At 43.2% G+C, this 23,327-nt stretch overlaps 1 protein-coding gene across 1 annotated transcript in view; it reads right to left on the reverse strand.

Annotated features, from left to right (window-relative positions):
- The window catches only part of LOC130367428 (collagen alpha-1(VII) chain-like), a 522,098-nt gene that overhangs the window by 152,704 nt on the left and 346,067 nt on the right, over positions 1–23,327 (reverse strand). Inside the window, exons 79-86 of the mRNA XM_056569846.1 lie at positions 21,572–21,607; positions 21,156–21,215; positions 19,949–19,993; positions 13,041–13,076; positions 5,912–5,947; positions 5,645–5,701; positions 2,702–2,773; positions 2,096–2,167 (exon numbers count right to left, since the gene is read on the reverse strand). Coding sequence (XP_056425821.1) covers positions 2,096–2,167; positions 2,702–2,773; positions 5,645–5,701; positions 5,912–5,947; positions 13,041–13,076; positions 19,949–19,993; positions 21,156–21,215; positions 21,572–21,607 — 414 coding nt within the window. The remainder of the gene's footprint in view (positions 1–2,095; positions 2,168–2,701; positions 2,774–5,644; positions 5,702–5,911; positions 5,948–13,040; positions 13,077–19,948; positions 19,994–21,155; positions 21,216–21,571; positions 21,608–23,327) is intronic.

Consider the following 23,327-nt stretch of genomic DNA (forward strand, 5'->3'; position numbering starts at 1 on the left):
GCTACAAAATCTGCCTGTTAAGAATTCGGTTATTCTAAAACATTTTCCAGCTTGTAAACTATGCCAAAACCTTGTTAGCTATAGAGTTGGGACTCAAAAACCACAATTTTAAAGAGGGAGCTGGTGATACTTAAATTGTATTCTATTACACTCTAAATGAAGCATCAAATTATTTTTAATAAAAATATAATAAAATAAACTGGGTGGGGGTGGATGTGTGCGCTAGGTACAGACTATATGAAGTTGCATAATTTTTGGCCAAACCTCAAATTTTTATAAACATTTGGTGACTATTGACACAATGCCCCTCTTATTAAATCCAACGCAGCAAACATGGGCAAAGTTTTACATTAAGAAAAATTGGATATTGTGCAGCTCACAAAAAAAATTTGTCGAGGCTAAATGGATAGTACTTACACCTAAAAAGTACAATTTGTCAGAAATGTAGAGAAAAAAAGAGAGGTACCATAAGCCTCTAGACTAATACTATAAAATGGTAAAAGATGAGTTAATATTAAATAAAATTGTGCTTCACATTAAAGATGAAAAAGAGATTTATTTTAAAAAAAAATGTTTTTGCAAAGATAAAATAGTAATAATAATAACAGCCTCCTTACACAGCACCCTTGTGGGGAGGTAATATATAAATCATGCAATGATGTAAAAATAAAACAGAATAATAAAAACAATATAAACCGCTATATAGATGTAACAGTCCACTAATCCGACATTTGACAGACCGGTATAGTTCACTTTCCGTGATATAAGGATTGCAGTCCGTCTCAATATCTGATATATGTTCAGATTATGATAGAAAGCACCATTTATATTTACCAGCTTTAGAAGATGAAGGTAAGGTAGTTCATAATATAGAACCATAATGCTAGATGTCCGGGAGGTAGATGGCATATGTGACCGATGCTGTCTTGCAGCGCTGGCGTGCGCTGAAGCGACAGACCTGGTTGCCGCAGGCCGATGGGAAGCCACTTGTCTCGGAGGTAAATGGATTTACTCCAGAGATGGAAGTAGCCTCGTGGAGAATACCTCATTGTCTGACGTCAGCCAGGTAAGGAAAGTTCGGCAAAGTGGAATGCTGGATTTGAAGAGCTTGAAGGAATAATATACAGTTGTAGCTGTCCTTCACAATGGTGGTTATTTCGGATATAGTGGATTGCGGTATTCCTCTATTCTCTAGACGCGTTTCAGGGTACTTTATAAAACGACCCTTTCCTCAGTTCTTTCCTGAGGAAAGGGTCATTTTATAAAGTACCCTGAAACGCGTCTAGAGAATAGAGGAATACCGCAATCCACTATATCCGAAATAACCACCATTGTGAAGGACAGCTACAACTGTATATTATTCCTTCAAGCTCTTCAAATCCAGCATTCAACTTTGCCGAACTTTCCTTACCTGGCTGACGTCAGACGCTGAGGTATTCTCCACGAGGCTGCTTCCATCTCCGGAGTAAATCCATCTACCTCCGAGACAAGCAGCTTCCCATCGGCCTGCGGCAACCAGGCCAGCCACTTCAGCGCACGCCAGCGCTGCAACACAGCCTTGGTCACATATGCCATCTACCTCCCAGACATCTAGCATTACGGTTCTATATTACGAACTATCTTACCTTCATCTTCTAAAGCTGGTAAATATAAATGGTGCTTTCTATCATAATCTGAACATATATCAGATATTGAGACGGACTGCAATCCTTATATCACGGAAAGTGAATTATACCGGTCTGTCAAATGTCGGATTAGTGGACTGTTACATCTATATAGCGGTTTATATTGTTTTTATTATTCTGTTTTATTTGTACATCATTGCATGATTCATATATTACCACCCCACAAGGGCCCTGTGTAAGGAGGCTGTTATTATTATTTCTATTTTATCTTTGCAAAAAGATTTCATCTTTAATGTGAAGCACAATTCAATTTAATATTAACTCATCATGTACCATTTTATGGTATTAGTCAAGAGGCTTATGGTACCTCTCTTTTTTTTCTAAAGTTTTACATTAGACTGGTGTATGAAAACTGCCTTCTTAGAAAATCTATTCCTTTTTAGTATACTTATTATAATCATTCTGTGTACCTTCTGACCCACAGGTCCCCTTGCACCAAATAGTCCCATAGATCCTTTAGAGCCAGCATCACCCTTTACACCCTGTGAAGAAGTAATTAAACAGTTAATTTCATTACAAATCATATGTGCTAATATCAAGAGTTAAAGCTAAAATAATTTGTAACATGTCACTTAATAAATTACAAAGGCTTTAGGATACATTTTGATACAAATGTTCATTGCTGGAAGATGTTTTATTTCAATTCATCACACATGAAACATATTACCATGTACATTTATACTGATGGCTCACGGGTGCATAAGCACCATGGGCACCAGATAACGAAAGATGGATTTGACATTACAGTCAGAAAATTATGTTTTCCCTATTATTAGGAAAATATGTCCTTCTCAAGGGGGGTTTGTTTTTAAGTCAACATGGGAGGAAGGAGTGATTTAGGAAATTTTTTCTGGCTGTGATTTTTCACATTTAATAGAAATAAAAAATAAATGAAAACTGATATTTTTAAGCATGTCTTATGTATGGGAAAATATATAAAAATTCACTATGATAAGGGGGAGACATAGTACTGTATGTGAGGCCCCCTAATATCTATGTGAAGCAAACATATTTACCTTCTCTCCTGGTGGTCCATCTTCTCCTTTTTCACCTTTATCACCATCAAAACCTGGATGTCCTCTAACCCCCTACAAAAAAAGTTTGCATTTAGCCTTTTTCTTGTCATAAACAAATGATACAGAACTTATCTTTACATTTAAAAGCTATGCCCATCTTAATAACCATTCAATTTATTGTTCAAAGTATTGAGGGAAAAAAGCAGCTCTGTCTCAAAGTAATACACTGCTCAAAAAAATAAAGGGAACACTAAGATAACACATCCTAGATCTGAATGAATGAACTAATTGTATTAAAATACTTTCGTCTTTACATAGTTGAATGTCCTGACAACAAAATCACACAAAAATTATCAATGGAAATCAAATGTATCAACCCATAGAGGTCTGTATATGGAATCACACTCAAAATCAAAGTGGAAAACCACACTACAGGCTGATCCAACTTTGATGTAATGTCCTTAAAACAAGTCAAAATGAGGCTCAGTAGTGTGTGTGGCCTCCACCTGCCCATGACCTCCCTACAACACCTGGGCATGCTCCTGATGAGGTGGCGGATGGTCATCTGAGGGATGTCGTCCCAGACCTGGACTAAAGCATCCGCCAACTCTGGAAAGTCTGTGGTGCAGCGTGGCATTGGTGGATGGAGCGAGACATGATGTACCAGATGTGCTCAATCGGATTCAGGTCTGGGGAATGGGCAGGCCAGTCGATAGCATCAATGCCTTCCTCTTGCAGGGACTGCTGACACACTCCAACCAACCGCACCAGCATATGGTCTCACAAGGGGTCTGAGGATCTCATCTTGGTACCTAATGGCAGTCAGCCTACCTCTGGCAAGCACATGGAGGGCTGTGCGGCCCCCCAAAGAAATGCCACCCCACACTATTAGTGACCCACCGCCAAATTGGTTATGCTGGAGGATGTTGCAGGCAGCAGAACATTCTCCACAGCGTCTCCAGACTTTGTCACGTCTGTCACATGTGCTCAGTGTGAACCTGCTTTCATCTGTGAAGAGCACAGTCTTGGTGTTCTCTGGCAAATGCCAAATGTCCTGCACGGTGTTGGGCTGTAAGCACAACCCCCACCTGTGGACGTCGGGCCCTTATACCACCCTCATGGAGTCTCTTTCTGACCGTTTGAGTGGACACATGCACATTTAAGGCCTGCTGAAGTTCATTTTGCAGGGCTCTGGCACTGCTCCTCCTGCTCCTCCTTGCACCAAGGCGGAGGTAGTGGTCCTGCTGCTGGGTTCTTGCCCTCCTACAGCCTCCTCCATGTTTCCTGATGTACTGGCCTGTCTACAGGTAGCGCCTCCATGCTCTGGACACTACGCTGACAGACATGGCAAACCTTCTTGCCACAGCTCGCATGGATGTGCCATCCTCGATGAGCTGCACTACCTGAGCCACTTGTGTGGGTTGTAGACTCCGTCTCATGCAACCACTAGAGTGAAAGCACCGCCAGCATTCAAAAGTGACCAAAACATCAGCCAGGAAGCATAGGAACTGAGAAGTGATTTGTGGTCACCACCTGAAGAACCACTCCTTTATTGGGGGTGTCTTGCTAATTGCCTATAATTTCCACCTGTTGTCTGTTCCGTTTGCACAACAGCATGTGAAATTGAATATCAATCAGTGTAGTGATTTACAAATCTGTTTAAATTTCTGGCACCAGTTGATTAAATAAAAAAAAGTTTTCCACGGGAGTACCCCTTTAATGCTCTCCTCATGGCTGGTGCAAAGATTTTTGTAACCCAAGGCAAAAGCTAATTTTGTCGCCCTCTTGACTCCGCCCATTGGCTTGCCCTTTGAAACGCCCTATGCTGGCTGAATGAGTGGTTCAGATGCTGGTTGTAACTTTCTTGTGGCAGTCAGAGTGGCACCCCCTTATCAAGAGGGCGCACCAAGTGGCCACCTATTTTGCCTATAGGCAGAGCCGGCCCTGGATCTCCTATCATACTTATAGTTATGCTGTCTAATAAGAAATAGTGCAAAAAATGAAGTTTTAAAAATTATTCTGGACTAGACATTGGGGTGGAGCAACTTGTGTAAATAGTCACACAGTACCAGCTGTAATTATACCCGCTGAGGAATAAGTTAAATTCCAAAGATAGCCTGATGTCAGTAGTACCACCACACAAATGTAATATAGATTCCTGGTATCTGAGCATGCTCACTGAAGTCGTGTATACTAATCCAGCATCATGTAGGCACTGCACATAGGCAAGTAGAGGGTAGACAAAATGATGAAGCTTTCTGCCAGGCTGACAGCCACAATAAGAGGAAAGACACTGTGGGACTAGTGTTAGAGTAAGCACATGAAGCCAACATACATTATGAAATATACAGCTGACAACTGCTTCAAATGGTCTTTGTGCAGCTCATGTGCCCATAACATTCCGATACCAATTGGGCCAAGGGATTAATAGAGAGGGATTCTGCCTAAAGGCAAAATAGGCAGCCGCCTAGAGCGCCCTCTTGATGGGGTGCCGCTCTGCCCTTTGCAAGAAAATTAGCATCTGAAGCACCCACCGCTCATCCGTAGCACCCACCCTGCCAGAACCAGCGTTGCATGAGGAGGGGGTTTGTTACAGTGTGTCACCCCAGTAGTAGGTGATTACATGAGAAGGAGGTTTGTTACAGTGTGTCACCCCAGTAGTAAGAAGATTACATGGGGAGGAGGTTTGTTACAGTGTGTCACCCCAGTAGTAAGGTGGAGTGTGTCAAAGAGTAGAGCCAATGGGCGGGGTCAAGGGCGGCAAAATTCGCTTTCGCCTAGGGTGGCAAAAATCAGTGCACCAGCCCTGTTGATCTCACTGCAATTGCTGTTGGATGGTTAGAAATTTTGTGTGACTCCAATTTTCAGAGGAATTAAGTTCTTAGCAAACAAGAATAGTAATACTTTTTAATCAATTAAATTAAATGAAACAGAATAATTTACCGGTTCTCCTTTGCTTCCTTTTAATCCTGGAGTTCCATATAAAATCATAGGGTCACCCTGTATGAGAGAATTACAATATATTGAATATTAAGATCAATGCAGGGACATATTGTTTTCCCATTCAACTTTTGCTTGCCGTGACCAACCAAAAAATGAAAAAATGGTGCAGTGTTGTTTCACCACTGATCTTATGCTTCTTGTTCTATTAGCCACAAAGTCACCTTGGTAGATCCATAGATTTCACTGATGTTCAGCTTTATTCTTTACCTTTTCTCCTTTGAAACCAGACAATCCTTTGTCTCCCTAAATAAAGATAAATAGTTTTTACTTAATTGGAAATCGAAGCAACATGAATATATAACTAGGAAATTTCACATGTACTTTCATGCAAAACGTATGAATCTGACTAGAGTATCCTCAATACATGCAGCAGCTATCTTACTCCTGATAATAATAATAATAATAATCATTATTTGTATAGCACTAGCATATTCTGCAGCACTTTACAATCCAGTGTTTGTATGTACAGATGAAACCAGACATTACATAATAACAACTTGATTAACAAGGAGCTTACAACCTATGAGGAAATTAGGTGGAATGAAAAGGTAAAAGAAATATTCTTGCTCTACTATTTTTCTTCTTGTATTTTTTTTTCCTGCAGTTCCTGCAGTCGTATCTTTTATCAGGGATGGCCATCTGTAATTCAGAAGCCCCAGTAATGACTAGCATGCCTTTTCATACTTATTTATGGCAGCATAGAAGAATTTCCTACACATTACCCTTTCCACCCTATAACTCTAGTTATAACCTCAAGGAAACTGTGTGCTATGAGGCTACTTGCTTCTTTCCCTGGAGACCATGTGATAGCTAGCTGCCGAATAGCTGCAGGAGCTGGGTCTAAGCAGCTTTAGATCAGCTCTGCAGTGGATGTCAATGGACTGTATTCTCCCTGTAATTGAGGCTGATGTCAGGGAAAGTCAACAGTGAAAAATTCTGCTTCCTGGTCCACGCCAGGTTTGTAGACGAGCCCTGATCAGCACAGGTACTCTGGAAGGTTGTAGCTTCAAAAAGCAGACTTTGTGACAAATGCTAGTGGTGCGAGGTAACACCTTTAAAGTTTACTTTGTCGAGTGGCCTATAGTAAGACACTTGTATATTAAGGGCCACTTGAAGTGTTTAGGTTGTGCTGGACAGGCAGGTTTTGTTTCATTGTGTGCCAACGTGAATACAGTTGTATTCCGTTTTTGGAGAATAAAAAGCATGAGAAGCCCTGCAATTGGATTGTGTCACTGCCTCTGACCGGACATTATTTGCTCATCTCTACTTAGCTAAACTCACTAAATATAAACACATTTTTTTAAAGTATTTAAGTGACACTTTTTAATATTTTCCCTGATATTGTTATGAATATAAATGTACTAATAGGACATACATATAACACTCTATGACTCACAGAGGCCACCACCAACCTTTATGTTGTTATGATTCGGCTAGCTGGATGTGGATCCTCTGTGTCAGCGAGGGATTGGCGTGGACCGTGTCGGTGGACCGGTTCTAGGGTTGCTACTGGTTTTCACCAGAGCCCGCCGCAAAGCGGGATGGTCTTGCTGCGGCGGTAGCAACCAGGTCGTATCCACCGGCAACGGCTCAACCTCGCTGACTGCTGAGAAGGCGTGGGACAGAAGGACTAGGCAGAAGCAAGGTCAGACGTAGCAGAAGGTCGGGGCAGACGGCAAGGTTCGTAGTCAATAGTAATAGCAGGAGGTCAGGAACACAGTAATGGTAAACACAGTAGTACCTTTCTCTAGGCACAAAGACAACAAGATCCGGCCAGGAAGTGCAGGGGAAGTGAGGTTATATGGACAGGGAGCAGGTGGAAGCTAATCAGACTGATTGGGCCAGGCACCAATCACTGGTGCACTGGCCCTTTAAATCTTAGAGAGCTGGCGCGCGCGCACCCTAGAGAGCGGAGCCACGCATGCCAGAACATGATAGCAGGGGACCGGGACGGGTAAGTGGTTTGGGATGCGATTCGCGAGCGGCCGCGTCCCGCTATGCGAATCGCATCCCCATCGTGAATGTCAGTGCAGCGCTCCTGGTCAGCGGGTCCGACCGGGGCGCTGCATAGAGGAGAACGCCGCGAGCGCTCAGGGGAGGAGCAGGGACCCGGAGTGCTCGGCGTAACAGTACCCCCCCTTAGGTCTCCCCCTCTTTTTGTCTCCTTGTCCCTTCAAAAGAGACAAGAACATAGGGGACGCCTCTTGAGTCTCCTTCTGGAAAAAGAAGTCCTGGGTAGCTACACCAGCGGCAGGTAGTTCAGAAGGAATGGGGAAGGGGGGCAGAGGAAGAAGCATGTCACAGGGCAGAGTGTCACCAGGACGGGGGCTATGAGGAGGCACGGCACAGTCCTGATAGGCCTTGGGGAGACCAGGCACAGGAGGAGACACTGAGGCCCGACAGACGGGGCTGGGAGCAGACGTGAGGCATTTCTTGCGGCAAGCAGGACCCCAATTCTTAATCTCCCCGGTGGTTCAGTAAAGGGTGGGAGAATGATGCTGGAGCCATGGCAGACCGAGGAGGACTTCAGAGGTGCAGTTGGGCAGGACCAAAAATTCTATTTTCTCTTGATGCAGTCCAATGCTCATAAGCAGGGGCTCTGTGCGGTAACGCACAGTGCAGTGCGACTTCACTCCGTTGACCGAAGAAATGTAGAGCGGCTTGACGAGACGGGTTACCGGGATGCAGAACCTATCAAGCAAAGAGGTCAGAATAAAATTTCCAGAAGAACCAGAGTCCAAGACGGCCACGGCTGAGAAGGAGGAGTTGGCAGAAGGAGAAATCCGCATGGGCACAGTGAGACATGGAGAAGCAGACTTCGTACCAAGAGACGCCACACCCACGTGAGCTGGGTGCGTGCGTTTCCCAGACGTGGAGGACGAATAGGACAATCCACCAAGAAATGTTCGGTACTAGCGCAGTACAGACATAAATTTTTATCTCTATGGCGAGACCTCTCTTCAAGGGTCAGGCGAGACCGATCCACTTGCATAGCCTCCTCGGCGGGAGGCACAGGGGTAGATTGCAAAGGATACTGTGAGAGAGGTGCCCAGGGATCAAGGTCTTTTTCCTGGCGGAGCTCCCGGTGTCTTTCAGAAAAACGCATGTCAATGCGGGTGGCCAAATGGATAAGTTCATGCAGGTTGGCAGGAATTTCTCGTGCGGCCAGCACATCTTTGATGTTACTGGATAGGTCTTTTTTAAAGGTCGCACAGAGAGCCTCGTTGTTCCAAGATAATTCAGAGGCGAGGGTACAAAATTGGATGGCGTATTCGCCTACATAAGAACTACCCTGGACCAGGTTTAGCAAGGCAGTTTCGGCAAAAGAAGCTCGGGCTGGTTCCTCGAAGACACTGTGAACCTCAGTGAAGAAGGACTGTACAGTGGCGGTGACAGGATCATCGCAGTCCCAGAGTGGTGTGGCCCATGACAGAGCCTTCCCAGACAGGAGACTAACCACGAAAGCCACCTTCGACCGTTCTGTAGGAAATTGGTCCGACAACATCTCCAAATGTAGGGAACATTGTGACAGGAAACCACGGCAGAGTCTAGAGTCCCCATCAAATTTGTCCGGCAGGGACACGCGGAGGTTAGGAGCGGCCGCTCGCTGCGGAGGAGGTGCAGGAGCCGGCGGAGGAGATGGTTGCTGCTGTAGCAGCTGCTGTAGCTGTGACTGAAGTTGCTGTAACATGGTGGTCAAGTGCGACAGCTGGTGACCTTGTTGGGCGATCAGTCGGGATTGCTGGGCGACCACCGTGGATATGTCAGCGATACTTGGCAGCGGCTCGTCAGAGGGATCCATGGCAGGATCTACTGTTATGATTCGGCTAGCTGGATGTGGATCCTCTGTGTCAGCGAAGGATTGGCGTGGACCGTGTCGGTGGACCGGTTCTAGGGTTGCTACTGGTTTTCACCAGAGCCCGCCGCAAAGCGGGATGGTCTTGCTGCGGCGGTAGCAACCAGGTCGTATCCACCGGCAATGGCTCAACCTCGCTGACTGCTGAGAAGGCGTGGGACAGAAGGACTAGGCAGAAGCAAGGTCAGACGTAGCAGAAGGTCGGGGCAGGCGGCAAGGTTCGTAGTCAATAGTAATAGCAGGAGGTCAGGAACACAGTAATGGTAAACACAGTAGTAGCTTTCTCTAGGCACAAATGCAACAAGATTCGGCCAGGAAGTGCAGGGGAAGTGAGGTTATATGGACAGGGAGCAGGTGGAAGCTAATCAGACTGATTGGGCCAGGCACCAATCACTGGTGCACTGGCCCTTTAAATCTTAGAGAGCTGGCGCGCGCGGGCCCTAGAGAGCGGAGCCGCGCGCGCCAGAACATGATAGCCGGGGACCAGGACGGGTAAGTGGCTTGGTATGCGATTCGCAAGCGGGCGCGTCCCGCTATGCGAATCGCATCCCCATCGTGAATGTCAGTGCAGCACTCCCGGTCAGCGGGTCCGACCGGGGCGCTGCATAGAGGAGAACGGCGCGAGCGCTCCGGGGAGGAGCAGGGACCCGGAGCGCTCGGCGTAACATATGTTATGAGTCGTTGCTTATTGTAAAATTTGGTGGAAGTGGAATAATGATAAAGGGTTGTTTTTCAGGGTTTGGATGATGCTTCTTATTTTATGCACGTTGTAGGCAATGGTATGCTTTTTAACTTTATGGAACAGTTTGGGGAAAGCCATTAACTGATCCATTATCACTGTGCCACTGTTCAAAAAGCGAGGGCAGTGAAGACATGAATGCACTGGAGCAAGAGGGGGAAAGGAGCCTGGAAGAGAGGAGCCTGGAGATGTAGCACTGAATGGAGTCAGTAATCCTGGAGGACTGGACGAGGATTTAATGGTGGATGTTATCAGTTTTAATTTTGAAATAGGAAGCCAGTTATCCGACACAGAGGACATGAGGGAGGTAAAACTGTTTTGTTAGGCAAGGTGAAGGGCAGAGTAAGGAAGACTACAGTGTAGCAATGCAACCCTGTACAAAACCAGGTATATTGTTTGTATAAGCCCTGAAACTTGTTCAGAAATAATAAGAGCCTTAAAGTAATTTACTCTTGAGTAACATTTTCAGAAAAATGGCTCAGTGAGACTATAGAAATTAAGCTTTGTTCACATCTCAATTCCATACACATTAGAAGCATACATCAGGAATATTCTTCCAAATTTGGCTCTGATGGGCCCAGAAGACCACCATACATGTAGTATGCGTGCTGATGCATACTGGTCCAAGGTATGCCAAAAAGGCAAAATGTTAGCCCAGTATACATAAGCATTCCTTTTTTTAACTGTATAGGAAAGTATTGTTTATAACACTTGCTGATGCAGAGGGACACAGTAAAAATAAATAAATAAGTATACTAATTAAGATATACTTAAGAGACATCATTTATGCAAAACTCCTATGACAATATACTGAAATGTAACAATTGTTGTAACTGTTGTGTCATATGCTCTTTAAGGAATATCGAGATCTAACCTGCCATGTTTTCATTTAGAGCCATACTGCAGAAGATTGTGGGATTTGTGGGGTTTACTTTTATAAAAAAAAATGTATGAATTACATTTTGCAAATGTTCTTTTAGGCTTATGTAGTGTTTTTCTTATCCTTTTATTTGTTAGTGTGTGGCTTTGTAAATCAGAAACCAATAACTGTTACTTTGTCTAATGTAATGAGATGATTCCTAATCCTTCTAAAACTTTTAATCAAGCACAACAAACTGTGAAAATTCGCTGCCAAGATAAACAAGAAAGAAAGAAAAAAAGATAAACAAGAAAGAAAGATAAACAAGAAAGAAAGAAAAAAAGTGCAATGTTTAAAGGGGATTTCAATATCAGTTCAAAACAGTTCAGAATCCAGAATTTTAATTTATAACATCAACTTACAACACAGAAATAGTGCAATGAAAACTAGGGGCTCTGTACCACCAGGACATAAAAGGCTAATGAACATTGTAGTGTCTAGTCTGTCTTCTTGTCATTGGTCACCCAGAGGGCTGCATTCATTTTCTCACTTGTTTTCTATTATACACAGCTATTACTAACTGCATCAAACTCAAAGTGGAGAAGGCCCCCCTTAACCCCTTGATTGTAGGGCTCCATATCAGCTACTTTACCTGCTACTCTATACCCATTCTTTTAGCTGAAGGCCAACTAGGAGGTTACTAAAGCTAAAGATCAACTATGAGGATGTTAAAGCTGGCCACCTTTTATTTTTTTTTGGAGAAAACATACACAATCGGCTAACCTGGAAGCACATCCCATATTCTGCAAAGAAAATGTTAGTGGCATGAATTACTTTTTACAGAGTTTTGGCTTAGACACTAGACAGGAAGACAGACGGATTTTTTAAGCTTAGTAAACGAGCAAACAGGAAGATTTGTGCTACAGTATGTTTTTGTTTTGTGGTGGCCCAGTACAGCAGTTGTACCCCTGTACTCTAGCTGCCCTGTCTGGCAGACTCCATCCTGTGACCTCTGGGCCATCCCTCACCTATGTCTTTTATATGTTATATAATGTATTGTACATATAATTTGTTATACCTTTAAGAGATGTTGACATGTGATTGTAACCAGGGAAGGTACCAGTGACCATGTGACCTATGGGACCCCTCCAGAGTCTCCCCCATATAAGCCCTGGGTGGAGCCTCTGCTCCCTCTCTTCCTGCTTAGCTGAGTTGCAGTAAGGTCAAGTCCTGTAAGAGTGTGTCTGGAGTCAAGAAAAGGCCTAAAGTCTATCACGCAGCCATGGATCCACAAGTCCACAATAGTCAGACTCAGTCAAGTCAGTCCAAGTCAAACTGTATCAAGTCAGCGTGGCCGTGCATCAAATTGTCCAAGTCCACTATAAGTCCCAGCAAGCCCTGTGGTCTCTGAAGTCACTGGTCACCTCTTTGGGCCTAGCCAAGCTGTAGAGACTGTTACACCTGTCTGACTCAGTAAAGCTGTCTTTGTTCCGTAACTTGGCGTCGGAGTCATTATTTGCCCCCGTGCCTAGCCCAGGATCCAGCGGTATTCCTTCGGGTGGTGTAGAGGATACCACGCCCTGGTGTCACGAACACAAGGGATTAATGCCATCTGCCCCTAGGGTAATTCCATCTGCTATCATCATACCATCACCACAGTTTCTTTTACCTTATTGGTATAATGGACTGAATTACTATACTTTGATTTAGCAATGTCTAATTTTTATATTCACTATTATTTCTTTGTAACCCAGGAACTGAATACAAGTATTAGTGAAACTGGCCCTTAGCTGTTTTTTTCTTAGCTGTGATTCTAGAGACTGTCTGTTTCCAGATTTTCTTTGGTAAACTAACTGTGCTTTGAAAATAAAAATATACTTACTCGTTCACCTTTCACACCTGGAAGTCCTTTTGTACCCTGTAAACAAAAAAACAAACAAAAAACACAAATGCATATTATTTTAAACAGTTTTAATTAAATTAAAAACAAAAAAACTGCAGAAAAAGTAAACATTCCTCCACAATATGGCGTAGAAAACACATCAGTTTGTACATCTAAAGTTTAGATCCAGCAAAAAAATTATCAGTTCTAGACTAGGAGCATAGTTAGACTTAATTTGTTCATGAATGATGGATAAATTGATCTATATATGATCTATATATATAATTGATTTATATGGATAAATTGACCTACATACATATATAAATCTATATAAATTGATCTATATATGTATGTATGTGTGTATGTTCCAGCATCACGTCCAAACGGCTAAAGATATTGACATGAAACTTGGCACACATGTTACTTATATGTCAACAACAAACATAGGATAGGTGATTTAACCCTTACTCACCCTCATTTGCCAGGGGTAGGGTTTATGTCTAAAGTCACATACAAGTCAATGGGAAACATATGTTTGTTACGCCGAGCACTCCGGGTCCCCCTCCTCCTCCGGAGCGCTCGCGGTGTCTTCTGCCCTGCAGCGGTCCGGTCAGCAGCGCTGACCGGAGACGCTGCTCTGTCGTGCCCGGTGGGGATGCGATCCACCTAGCGTGACGTGCCCGTCCGCGGATCGCGTCCCGTCCCACTCACCTGTCCCGATCTCCTGCTGGGTCCCGGTGTGCGCGGCCCCGCTCTCTAGGGCGCGCGCGCGCCGGGGCTCTCAGATTTAAAGGGCCACCGCACCGCTAATTGGTGCCTGGCCCAATCACCCTAATTAGCTTCCATCTGCTCCGTGTATATAAAAAACCACTTCCCCTTCCTGTCCTTGCCGGATCTTGTTGCCTTGTGCCCTGTGAAAGCGTTATAGTGTGTTCCCAAGCCCGTGTACCCAGACCTTCTGCTGTTGCCCCTGACTACGAATCTCGCTGCCTGCCCTGACCTTCTGCTACGTCTGACCTCGCCTCTGTCTAGTCCTTGTGTACCGCGTCTGTCTCAGCTGTCAGTGAGGTTGAGTCGCTATCGGGTGGAACGACCTGGGGGTTACCTGCCACTGTAAGTCCATCCCGCTTTGCGGCGGGCTCTGGTGAAAACCAGTAACCCCTTAGATTCCGTTCCCGTGGTACAGCCCACACCATCACCTCACTGACAGAGAGGATCCACCACCAGTGTCCTATCTGCATACCAGTCCGGATCCTGACAGTAGATCCGGCCATGGATCCCGCTGAGGTCCCGCTGTCTAGTGTCGCTGACCTAACCACCGTGGTCGCCCAACAAGGACAGCAGCTAACTCAACTGACCGTTATGCTGCAACAGCTTCTGCCGCAACTACAGCAACCATCTCCTCCGCCAGCTCCTGCATCTCCTCCGCAGCGAGTGGCTGCTCCCAGTTTCCGCCTGTCTCTTCCAGACAAGTTTGATGGGGACTCTAAACTGTGCAGTGGATTCTTGTCCCAGTGTTCCCTACATCTGGAGATGATGTCGGACCAATTCCCTACTGAATGGTCTAAGGTGGCTTTCATGGTCAGTCTCCTGTCTGGAAAGGCCTTGTCATGGGCCACGCCGCTTTGGGACCACAACGATCCCGCCACCGCTACTTTCCAGTCCTTCTTCTCTGAATTACGTAGTGTTTTTGAGGAGCCAGCCCGGGTTTCCTTAGCCGAGACTGCTTTGCTGAACCTTGTCCAAGGGAGTTCCTCTGTGGGTGAATACGCCATCCAGTTCCGCACCCTCGCCTCAGAGCTATCCTGGAATAATGAGGCCCTCTGCGCGACCTTCAAGAAAGGCTTATCCAGTAACATCAAAGATGTCCTGGCTGCACGAGAAATTCCTGCTAATCTGTCAGAACTTATCCATTTGGCCACCCGCATCGACATGCATTTCTCGGAAAGACGCCAGGAACTTCGTCAGGACAAGGATCTTGTTCGCACCAGGCGGTTTTTCTCCTAGGCTCCTCTCTTCCAATGTCTTTAGCAATCTGTTCCTGTGCCTTCCGCCGAGGAGGCTATTCGAGTGGATCGGTCTCGCCTGACCATACAAAAGAGGACTCGCCGCCGAAACGAGAATTTGTGCCTGTACTGTGCTAGTACCGAACATTTCCTAAAAGACTGTCCTATCCGCCCTCCGCGTCAGGAGAAACGCACGCACCTAGTTCACAAGGATGAAACGACACTTGGTGTGAATTCTGCCTCTCCACGTCTGACTGTACCTGTGCGGATTTCTCCTTCCGCCAACTCCTCCTTCTCAGCAGTGGCCTTCTTGGACTCAGGTTCTGCAGGAAACTTTATCTTGGCCTCTTTCATTAATAGGTTCAGTATTCCAGTAACCCGTCTTGTCAAGCCGCTCTTTATCTCTTCAGTAAACGGAGAGAAATTGGACTGCACTGTGCGCTACCGCACTGAACCCCTGCCCATGAGCAATGGACTTCACCATGAAAAAATTGAATTTTTCGTTCTCCCTAACTGCACCTCTGAAGTTCTTCTCGGCTTGCCGTGGCTCCAGCGTCATGCTCCTACCCTCGACTGGACCACCGGGGAGATCAAAAGTTGGGGTCCTTCTTGTCACATGCGATGTCTCACATCTGCTTCCCCTAGTCAAACCCCTGAGGCTTCTTCTTTATCGGGCCTTCCCAAGGCTTACCAGGACTATTCAGATGTATTCTGCAAAAAGCAAGCAGAGGTCTTACCTCCACATAGACCTTATGATTGTCCCATTGACCTTCTTCCTGGTACCACTCCGCCCCGTGGCAGGATTTACCCTCTGTCAACCCCAGAGACTCAAGCCATGACGGAGTATATCCAGGAGAACCTAAAGAGAGGTTTTATTCGGAAATCCTCATTCCCTGCTGGAGCGGGGTTCTTCTTTGTTTCTAAAAAGGATGGATCCTTACGCCCATGTATTGACTACCGCGGTTTAAACAAGATTACCATCAAAAACCGCTATCCCCACCTTTGATCTCCGAACTCTTTGACCGTCTACGCGGAGCAAGTATCTTCACCAAACTGGACTTAAGGGGCGCGTATAATCTTATTCGCATCCGTAAAGGTGATGAGTGGAAAACCGCTTTCAATACCAGAGATGGACATTTTGAATATCTAGTTATGCCCTTTGGGCTCTGCAATGCCCCTGCAGTGTTCCAGGACTTTGTTAATGAGATCTTTCGGGACTTATTGTATACCTGTGTTGTGGTCTACTTGGATGACATCTTGATTTTTTTCCTCTAACTTAGAGGAACACCGTCGCCATGTCCATCAAGTGCTCCAAAGACTTCCTTGAAAACCACCTGTACGCTAAATTTTAAAAATGTCTCTTTGAATACAACAGTCCTCCTTTGCTAGGTTACCTAGTCTCTGGCCAAGGACTTCAAATGGATCCAGAAGAACTGTCGGCGGTTTTGGATTGGCCACGCCCTTCTGGACTCAGTACTATCCAACGCTTCCTGGGATTCGCCAACTATTATCAACAGTTTATTCCCCACTTCTCCACCATTGTGGCCCCTATTGTGGCTCTGACTAGAAGGAATGCTAATCCAAAGTTGTGGCCTCCACAAGCGGATGAGACCTTCAAACGTCTCAAAGCTGCCTTCGCCTCTGCACCAGTTTTGTCCAGACCTGATCCGTTGAAACCATTCTTCCTGGAAGTAGATGCTTCCTCAGTCGGAGCCAGAGCGATACTTCTGCAAAAAAAACGCTACCGGACGTAACATTACTTGTGGTTTTTTCTCAAAGACTTTCTCTCTGGCAGAAAATAACTACTTTATTGGAGATCATGAACTCCTGGCCATCAAGTTAGCACTCGAGGAGTGGAGACATCTTTTGGAGGGTTCCAAACACCCCATTGTCATTTACACTGACCACAAGAATTTGTCTTACCTCCAGTCCGCTCAGCTTCTGAATCCTCGCCAGGCTAGATGGTCGTTGTTTTTTGCCCGCTTCAACTTCGAGATACACTTCCGTCCCGCTGACAAGAATGTCAGAGCTGACGCCCTTTCTCGTTCCTCTGATGCCTCCAAGTCTGAAGCCCCTCTGCAGCATATTATACAACCTGAGTGCCTGGTCTCCTCTGCTTCAGCCTCACTGGGGCAAACCCCCCCTGGAAAGACTTTTGTTCCTCCACGCCTTCGCCTCAGAATCCTCAAATGGGGGCATTCTTCTCACCTGGCTGGTCATGCTGGCATTAAAAAGTCCATTCAGCTAATCTCCTGTCTGTATTGGTGGCCTACACTGGAGGGTGACGTCACTGATTTTGTTCAGGCTTGTACTGTTTGTGCCCGGGATAAAACTCCTCGCCAGAAGCCTGCTGGACTCCTCCATCCTTTGCCAACCATGGTCCCAATTGCCAAGGATTTCATTACAGATCTTCCCGTATCCCATGGCAACACCGTCATCTGGGTGGTCGTTGATCGTTTTTCCAAAATGGCTCACTTCATTCCGCTTCCAGGCCTTCATTCTGTGCCACAGTTGGCAAAGCAATTTTTTCTGCATATTTTTCGCCTTCACGGGCTTCCCACGCACATCGTCTTGGATAGAGGCGTTAAATTGTGTCAAGATTTGGGAGAGCTCTCTGTAATCAATTAAAGATCAAATTAAATTTCTCGTCCTCCTATCACCCCCAATCCAACGGACAAGTGGAAAGAGTAAACCAGATTCTTGGTGACTACTTGCGACATTTTGTCTCCTCCCGCCAAGATGATTGGGTCGACCTTCTGCCCTGGGCTGAATTCTGGTACAATTTCCAAAATTCTGAATTCAGAAGCTGAATTAGATCGGGATGATCTAATGAATGAAATTTGGTGTGGAATAAGTCAGTATGGAGTTGGTGGAAATGTTGTCTATATATTTTATGTAGTTAAGCAACATAGTTTATTATATTTACACAAATTACTGCTTTTGAGATGGCCAGGCCAAGAAAAGAAGAATATCATCCACATGTTCAGGATGTTTGTAAGAAAGTTTTTTTTTAATTCAGGAAAGTTATTAAATATTTGGGAAATTTCAATGACGATTCCAATGTGACCTTTTTCTTGTAATATTGTTGAGGATTTGGCTACCCTTCCGTTGTCTACTGATAACATTTGTTCCTGGTTTTGTGGTTGTTACATCTCCCTCTGCGTAGGGATGGTTTTGTGCTGTACTTATGTTTGAAAATTGAAAATAAATAATTATAAAAAATATTTTGGAAATTTCTAAATTTTTGATAGAAGCTGTTCAGGAAGAATATCTAGCTTGAGGGTACTGGGTTCATGGTCTGATATGCACATGGGGTGAATCTCAGCTGATGTACTTAGTGGGAACAGGATAGTGGATACTAATAAGTAGGCGAGCCTGGAACAGCGTAATGGAAAGTGTTACAAAATGTGTCTTCTTTTTCGTTGTTTTTTTGTTTTTAAGCACAAGGCCTTAACATAACAAAATGTGAAAAATTTTATTAGATCTAAGGACTTTTCGAATGCATTGTATGCGTTAAGAATTCTAGTTTGCAGCATGCTAGAATTTTGTGTTAACCAAAATGGCAACATTTAACTTTTTCAGTGTACCCAAGTACAATCTCTTTTTGCAGTACAATATTTATACAGGCAAAAAATGGAAACTTGCTGCCAGTTGTCTTTCAAAGTAGTGTGTGATAGCAAGGGTTATACCATCATTAATTCATATTAGTGTTCAGTGTGCTTGCAGCTGGAAAAATTCAGGTGTCAAAGGGTTAATTAGATGACAAATATCTAAACATGAATTGGACAAAAAGAGTTTCTATGAAGCAAGAAATAAGTTGTTATGGAAACTGCAAACATTCAGTGCGTGATATGGACAAGAGGGAGGGGTAGGGTCTGTAATTGTTCTAACATTGTTACATGTTATTCTAATGAGACTGGGCATTAATAAAAAAAATATCTGCAAATGAGATTAAGGTTCACAGTCACAGATTGGAAATGTCCATTGTGTGGGTAAGGTAAAACAATCAAGAACGCCACACATCATTTGTGGACTCATGCTGATTTGCCATCTCTGACCAGAATGCCAGAAATATGTGCTATTTAAAGAATGACACCATGAAAGCAATATAAGACTATCATAATGAAGTGTCCTTTATCCTTACACCAATCTATACTTGACACGTCTTCCAGCATTGCTTAATATAATATATTAGAGAACGCTGTGGGCTGCAGGCATTTTGTGTCATAAAAGAAATAAAGACACCTTTACAACTCTACAGAATGACATAAGCTCCATAGTTAGGATGTACTCCATAAGTATAGGATATTTTAGAATAAATAAGACCTAGCATTGCCTATAAGAGGAAGGATAGCCGAAGGCCTTCAATTTATGTTGCCATTCATTTTCCAGTTCAATTTCAGTGTAAAAACTAAGGATGGCAGAACTCCATCATCTCAGTTAAGTGCAAGATGAATATACTAAGACTTTTTTTAAACACTGCATTCAATAGGATGTAACGTCATACCCCACATCAATTTTTTAGCTTGACTCAGACAGAACTGATGCAAATGGATGCTCTTAATGGGATCTGTTGACAAATCTGTCACTATTAGAGCAGTATAATGAATGCAGGATGTTCACTACTTGTACATGACATATTTTTTCTAGTACTCCACAGAATGAGGTACATTTAGACATATATCAAAATAGTAACTGTAGAAAGCTTTGTGCAACAGTGGGAGCAATTCTCAATCATTTAAAGTGCTTTGGTCAATAGAAGAATACAGTCCTTTTCACATTGTTTTTTAATTTAAACTTGTCTCCTCATTATAGCATTAAACGCCATTTAGGCCAATCTTGATATTAGTTTCACCGTATTGCTGCCTTTTTAAAAAATACTCAGGAAATAACATAGTTTACCATTATTCCAGCAGTCCCTGGTATTCCTGGAATTCCATTTTCTCCCTGTCAATTATAAAATTGACAAATTAAATATTTGTGTACTTTGTGGATTATAGCATATGTGGACAATGTATGCTGTCTCTAGGGCTGTTATTAACAGAAGTTATCATGAGTGATGAGACAGTAGCTGTCACATCTATCTACTTATTGTAAAACAGTGACCGGAATGGTGGTCGTGGATTGCTATATTTCCCTAAGGTACCTGTCGCATGTGCATAGCAGGTTTTAGAAAAAGCTAGATTAGATATGGGTAATCCATCAAATTCTTAAAAGTCCTGGTAAAACTTAGCTTGCTATGGATTTTGGTAGGTCAAGGTATTTGACCTGGATTTTTATGGGATGATAAGCCAGATGTGGTAGTGGAGACAATCATCCCCTTACTGGCCCACTTCAGACTTTAAGGTTGGCCCCAAGTCTGCGCAGGTGCTTAGGCCAATTGATACCGGGCTTACAAAAGGTGTAACCAAGTCTGCACTGGGAGACCGGGATGAACCGGTGATGAGAGTTGGAGTTCTGAGCTGGGTAGCCTTCTAACATTTAGACCGTACCTACATGGTAAGGTCTATTGCCTGTAGCCCTGCTGTAAATAGTGCTGCTGTAGCATGTGATGCTGTAAAAGGACAGTTGTAACAGCGCTGTTGTTTTTCTTATTCCACCTCAAATACCAAGCAGTGGCTCCTTAGATAAAATAAAGAGATAGATAGAATGGCACAGCATGTGGCTGAAACGGAAATACAGAAGCTATCTCACTGACACATTGATAGTCTTATGAACTCTCCCTATTTTACATACTTGCAGTGTTGAGACATTTATTGACTAGTACAGCATGGCAAGTTTACTTTAGTGAATTTTAAAAGTATTACTCAAAGTAACTATTTGCAATTATGGTGAAGAATAGATAACTAACATATTTTTAATACTGTGCTTGTAAAAAGTGCATATCTGGCTCCATCTAGTGGTAAACCACATGCTGCTGGCAAATGATACCTGCAAAAACTTTAGTACCAAATACAGTATCAAATATTGGCCTTTTTTGAAATACACAAATGCCCCCAAAGGCTATACATGCAAAATTATTTGTTTGGTTAAACAGAGATGCAGTTAATTCTACTGGATGTGGATGTTCTGACATAAATTACCGTACCATACAAAAATAATTACTTACTCTGAGACCAGGAAAGCCATTGAGACCTCTAGGACCAAGCTCACCAGTAACTCCTTCACCCTGTAAAAAGTACACACATATATCTAATAAGCTATATAGCTAAACATATATTGCTAACCCTCTATATCTTCAGTTGTTTTCAGATTTTTAGGGAAAATATAAATGGCTCCATCATTACTGTTATTGAAAATATAATAAAAAATTAATTAAAAAAAATGTTTTTGCTTAAAGGTTACACTCGTATGTTTATTTTTTAGTATTGTTATTTTTACCAAAATAAATTAGGGGGGGGGGATTTATTAAGACTGCTGTCTCACACGCTTGTCTAAATTTATCGTAATCACTTGCAACCGCATTCACTAATAACAAAATACTGTACAACCTAAACATTTTATTATGTAAATGGACATACTGACCTTTTCACCCTTGATGCCAGGTGCTCCTTGCTTTCCCTGAAATAGAAATAAAGAAGTTCATTGCTTACTTAATTACAATTCTTAAAAAATATTATTTTCCATAAATAACTTTGACATAAGCAAAAGCCCTTTATATGGTGCACGGATATTTCTCATTACCTCCGTTTCGAGGAGCAGGAATAGAGCTGAACTGAACTCTAGCCAATCACAGCACAGTGCAATTCATCCCATACTTTTCTCTGTTAAACCATGCCATAGTGCTCTTGAAAGTGTACTAAACAGGCTTGTTCTGTGCTGGAAGGGCATGTGGAGAGGGAAATGGTTGCAGATGCATCGAGTTGTTTTCAAGGCATTATGTAAGCAGACATGAAAGAAATAACAGGACAGCAAGGAAAGGGTAACCTTAAGCACTAAAAAGCTGGCACTGAGCTATACAATGATTTACACAGTACATTACTTCTGATGGCATGTGGAGTGAGAAGAGTTTACTGGTGCACTGGCTTTGCAAGGTTCTTTGAGCAAAATAAAAATAAACAGCAACAGGAAACCAAAGAAAAGTTACACTAAGCACTGCTGCCGCTGAGATGAGAGCTTTAATTTACTTTGCATGGACAGTGCAGGTCTTCTGGGCACTCATAGATGCAAGAATACGGTCTTTTGCTTCCTTTTTCCAACACATATCACATTCTAAGCATTGTCCAACTTTTTTTATTCTGTTTCATTGTGGCTATTGCCAGATGTGTTTTGAAACTATCAACAGGCAACGGACAGCAGATAGGAAGGAAGGGAGGCACTAAGTTGCAAAGACTAGCTGTTTTCTGGAGTAAGCAGTGATTTTTGCTGAATAAATTGATTTATAAATATGTTAGGAGTCACATAGGTTGTCAAATGGAGGGAAGTTGTTTGAAACAACACTGCAGCGAGAATTTAATTAGATGTATATGTGTGGAAGCAGGAGCATTACCAGAATTACAAGAATAAGGATTTGAGTGGTTGCATGTTTCCTTTTTCTGCCTTTTATAGGGGATGTGTCATCTAGATTTTTTTCTAATAAGCATAAGATATTGAAAAGTGTTCTTTTTTGTAATCTGTATCTATTTTATCATTGTAATTGTTTATTTAATTGCTTGTGCACCTTTATGGGGGCTGCCATCTTGCCTGAACTGAGCTGTTTTAAACAGCTTTTATTGATATGTCTTATGGCATGACTTATGGACATAGACAACAATGGACAGGTTCTAGTCTATTTACATGAACTGTGACCTTTTGAAAGCTCATTCTACAGGATGGAAGGATGCTGTTCTCTGAGCAAAAGCTATTGGTTGTAGCTATCTTACTGGTGTTACCTTTCACTGTCCTCTTTGTCTGTTCTGTTAAGAAGGGCATTACTGGCAAATAATCTGTACATAACAGGAAGTCTCTGCTTAGTTTTAGACCTAGTGGTCAGAATGTAAACTGCAGGATTTCAGGATTTTCAATTTAGACATAAAAATGGAAAATTAGAAAAAACATCACCAAAAATTCTTAAAAAATAAGTTTGATATATATACCTGATTTAAACAACAGGTTATTTTCTGATGACACATTCCCTGTTTATTTAGTTGCTGCCAGCAGTTTAAGTTTTTGTTGAAGTAAAAGATCCATGCTGGGTTTTTGTTGTGTTTGGTTTCATTAGTCTATATAAAGTATCCATTTACTGGTTTTCAGTACTGGTTATATTGATTCATTGCTACTATGTGTTTTCTGTGTGTCTCTA

The sequence above is a fragment of the Hyla sarda genome, chromosome 4 (assembly GCF_029499605.1).
Source record: "Hyla sarda isolate aHylSar1 chromosome 4, aHylSar1.hap1, whole genome shotgun sequence".
Lineage (NCBI taxonomy): Eukaryota > Metazoa > Chordata > Amphibia > Anura > Hylidae > Hyla > Hyla sarda.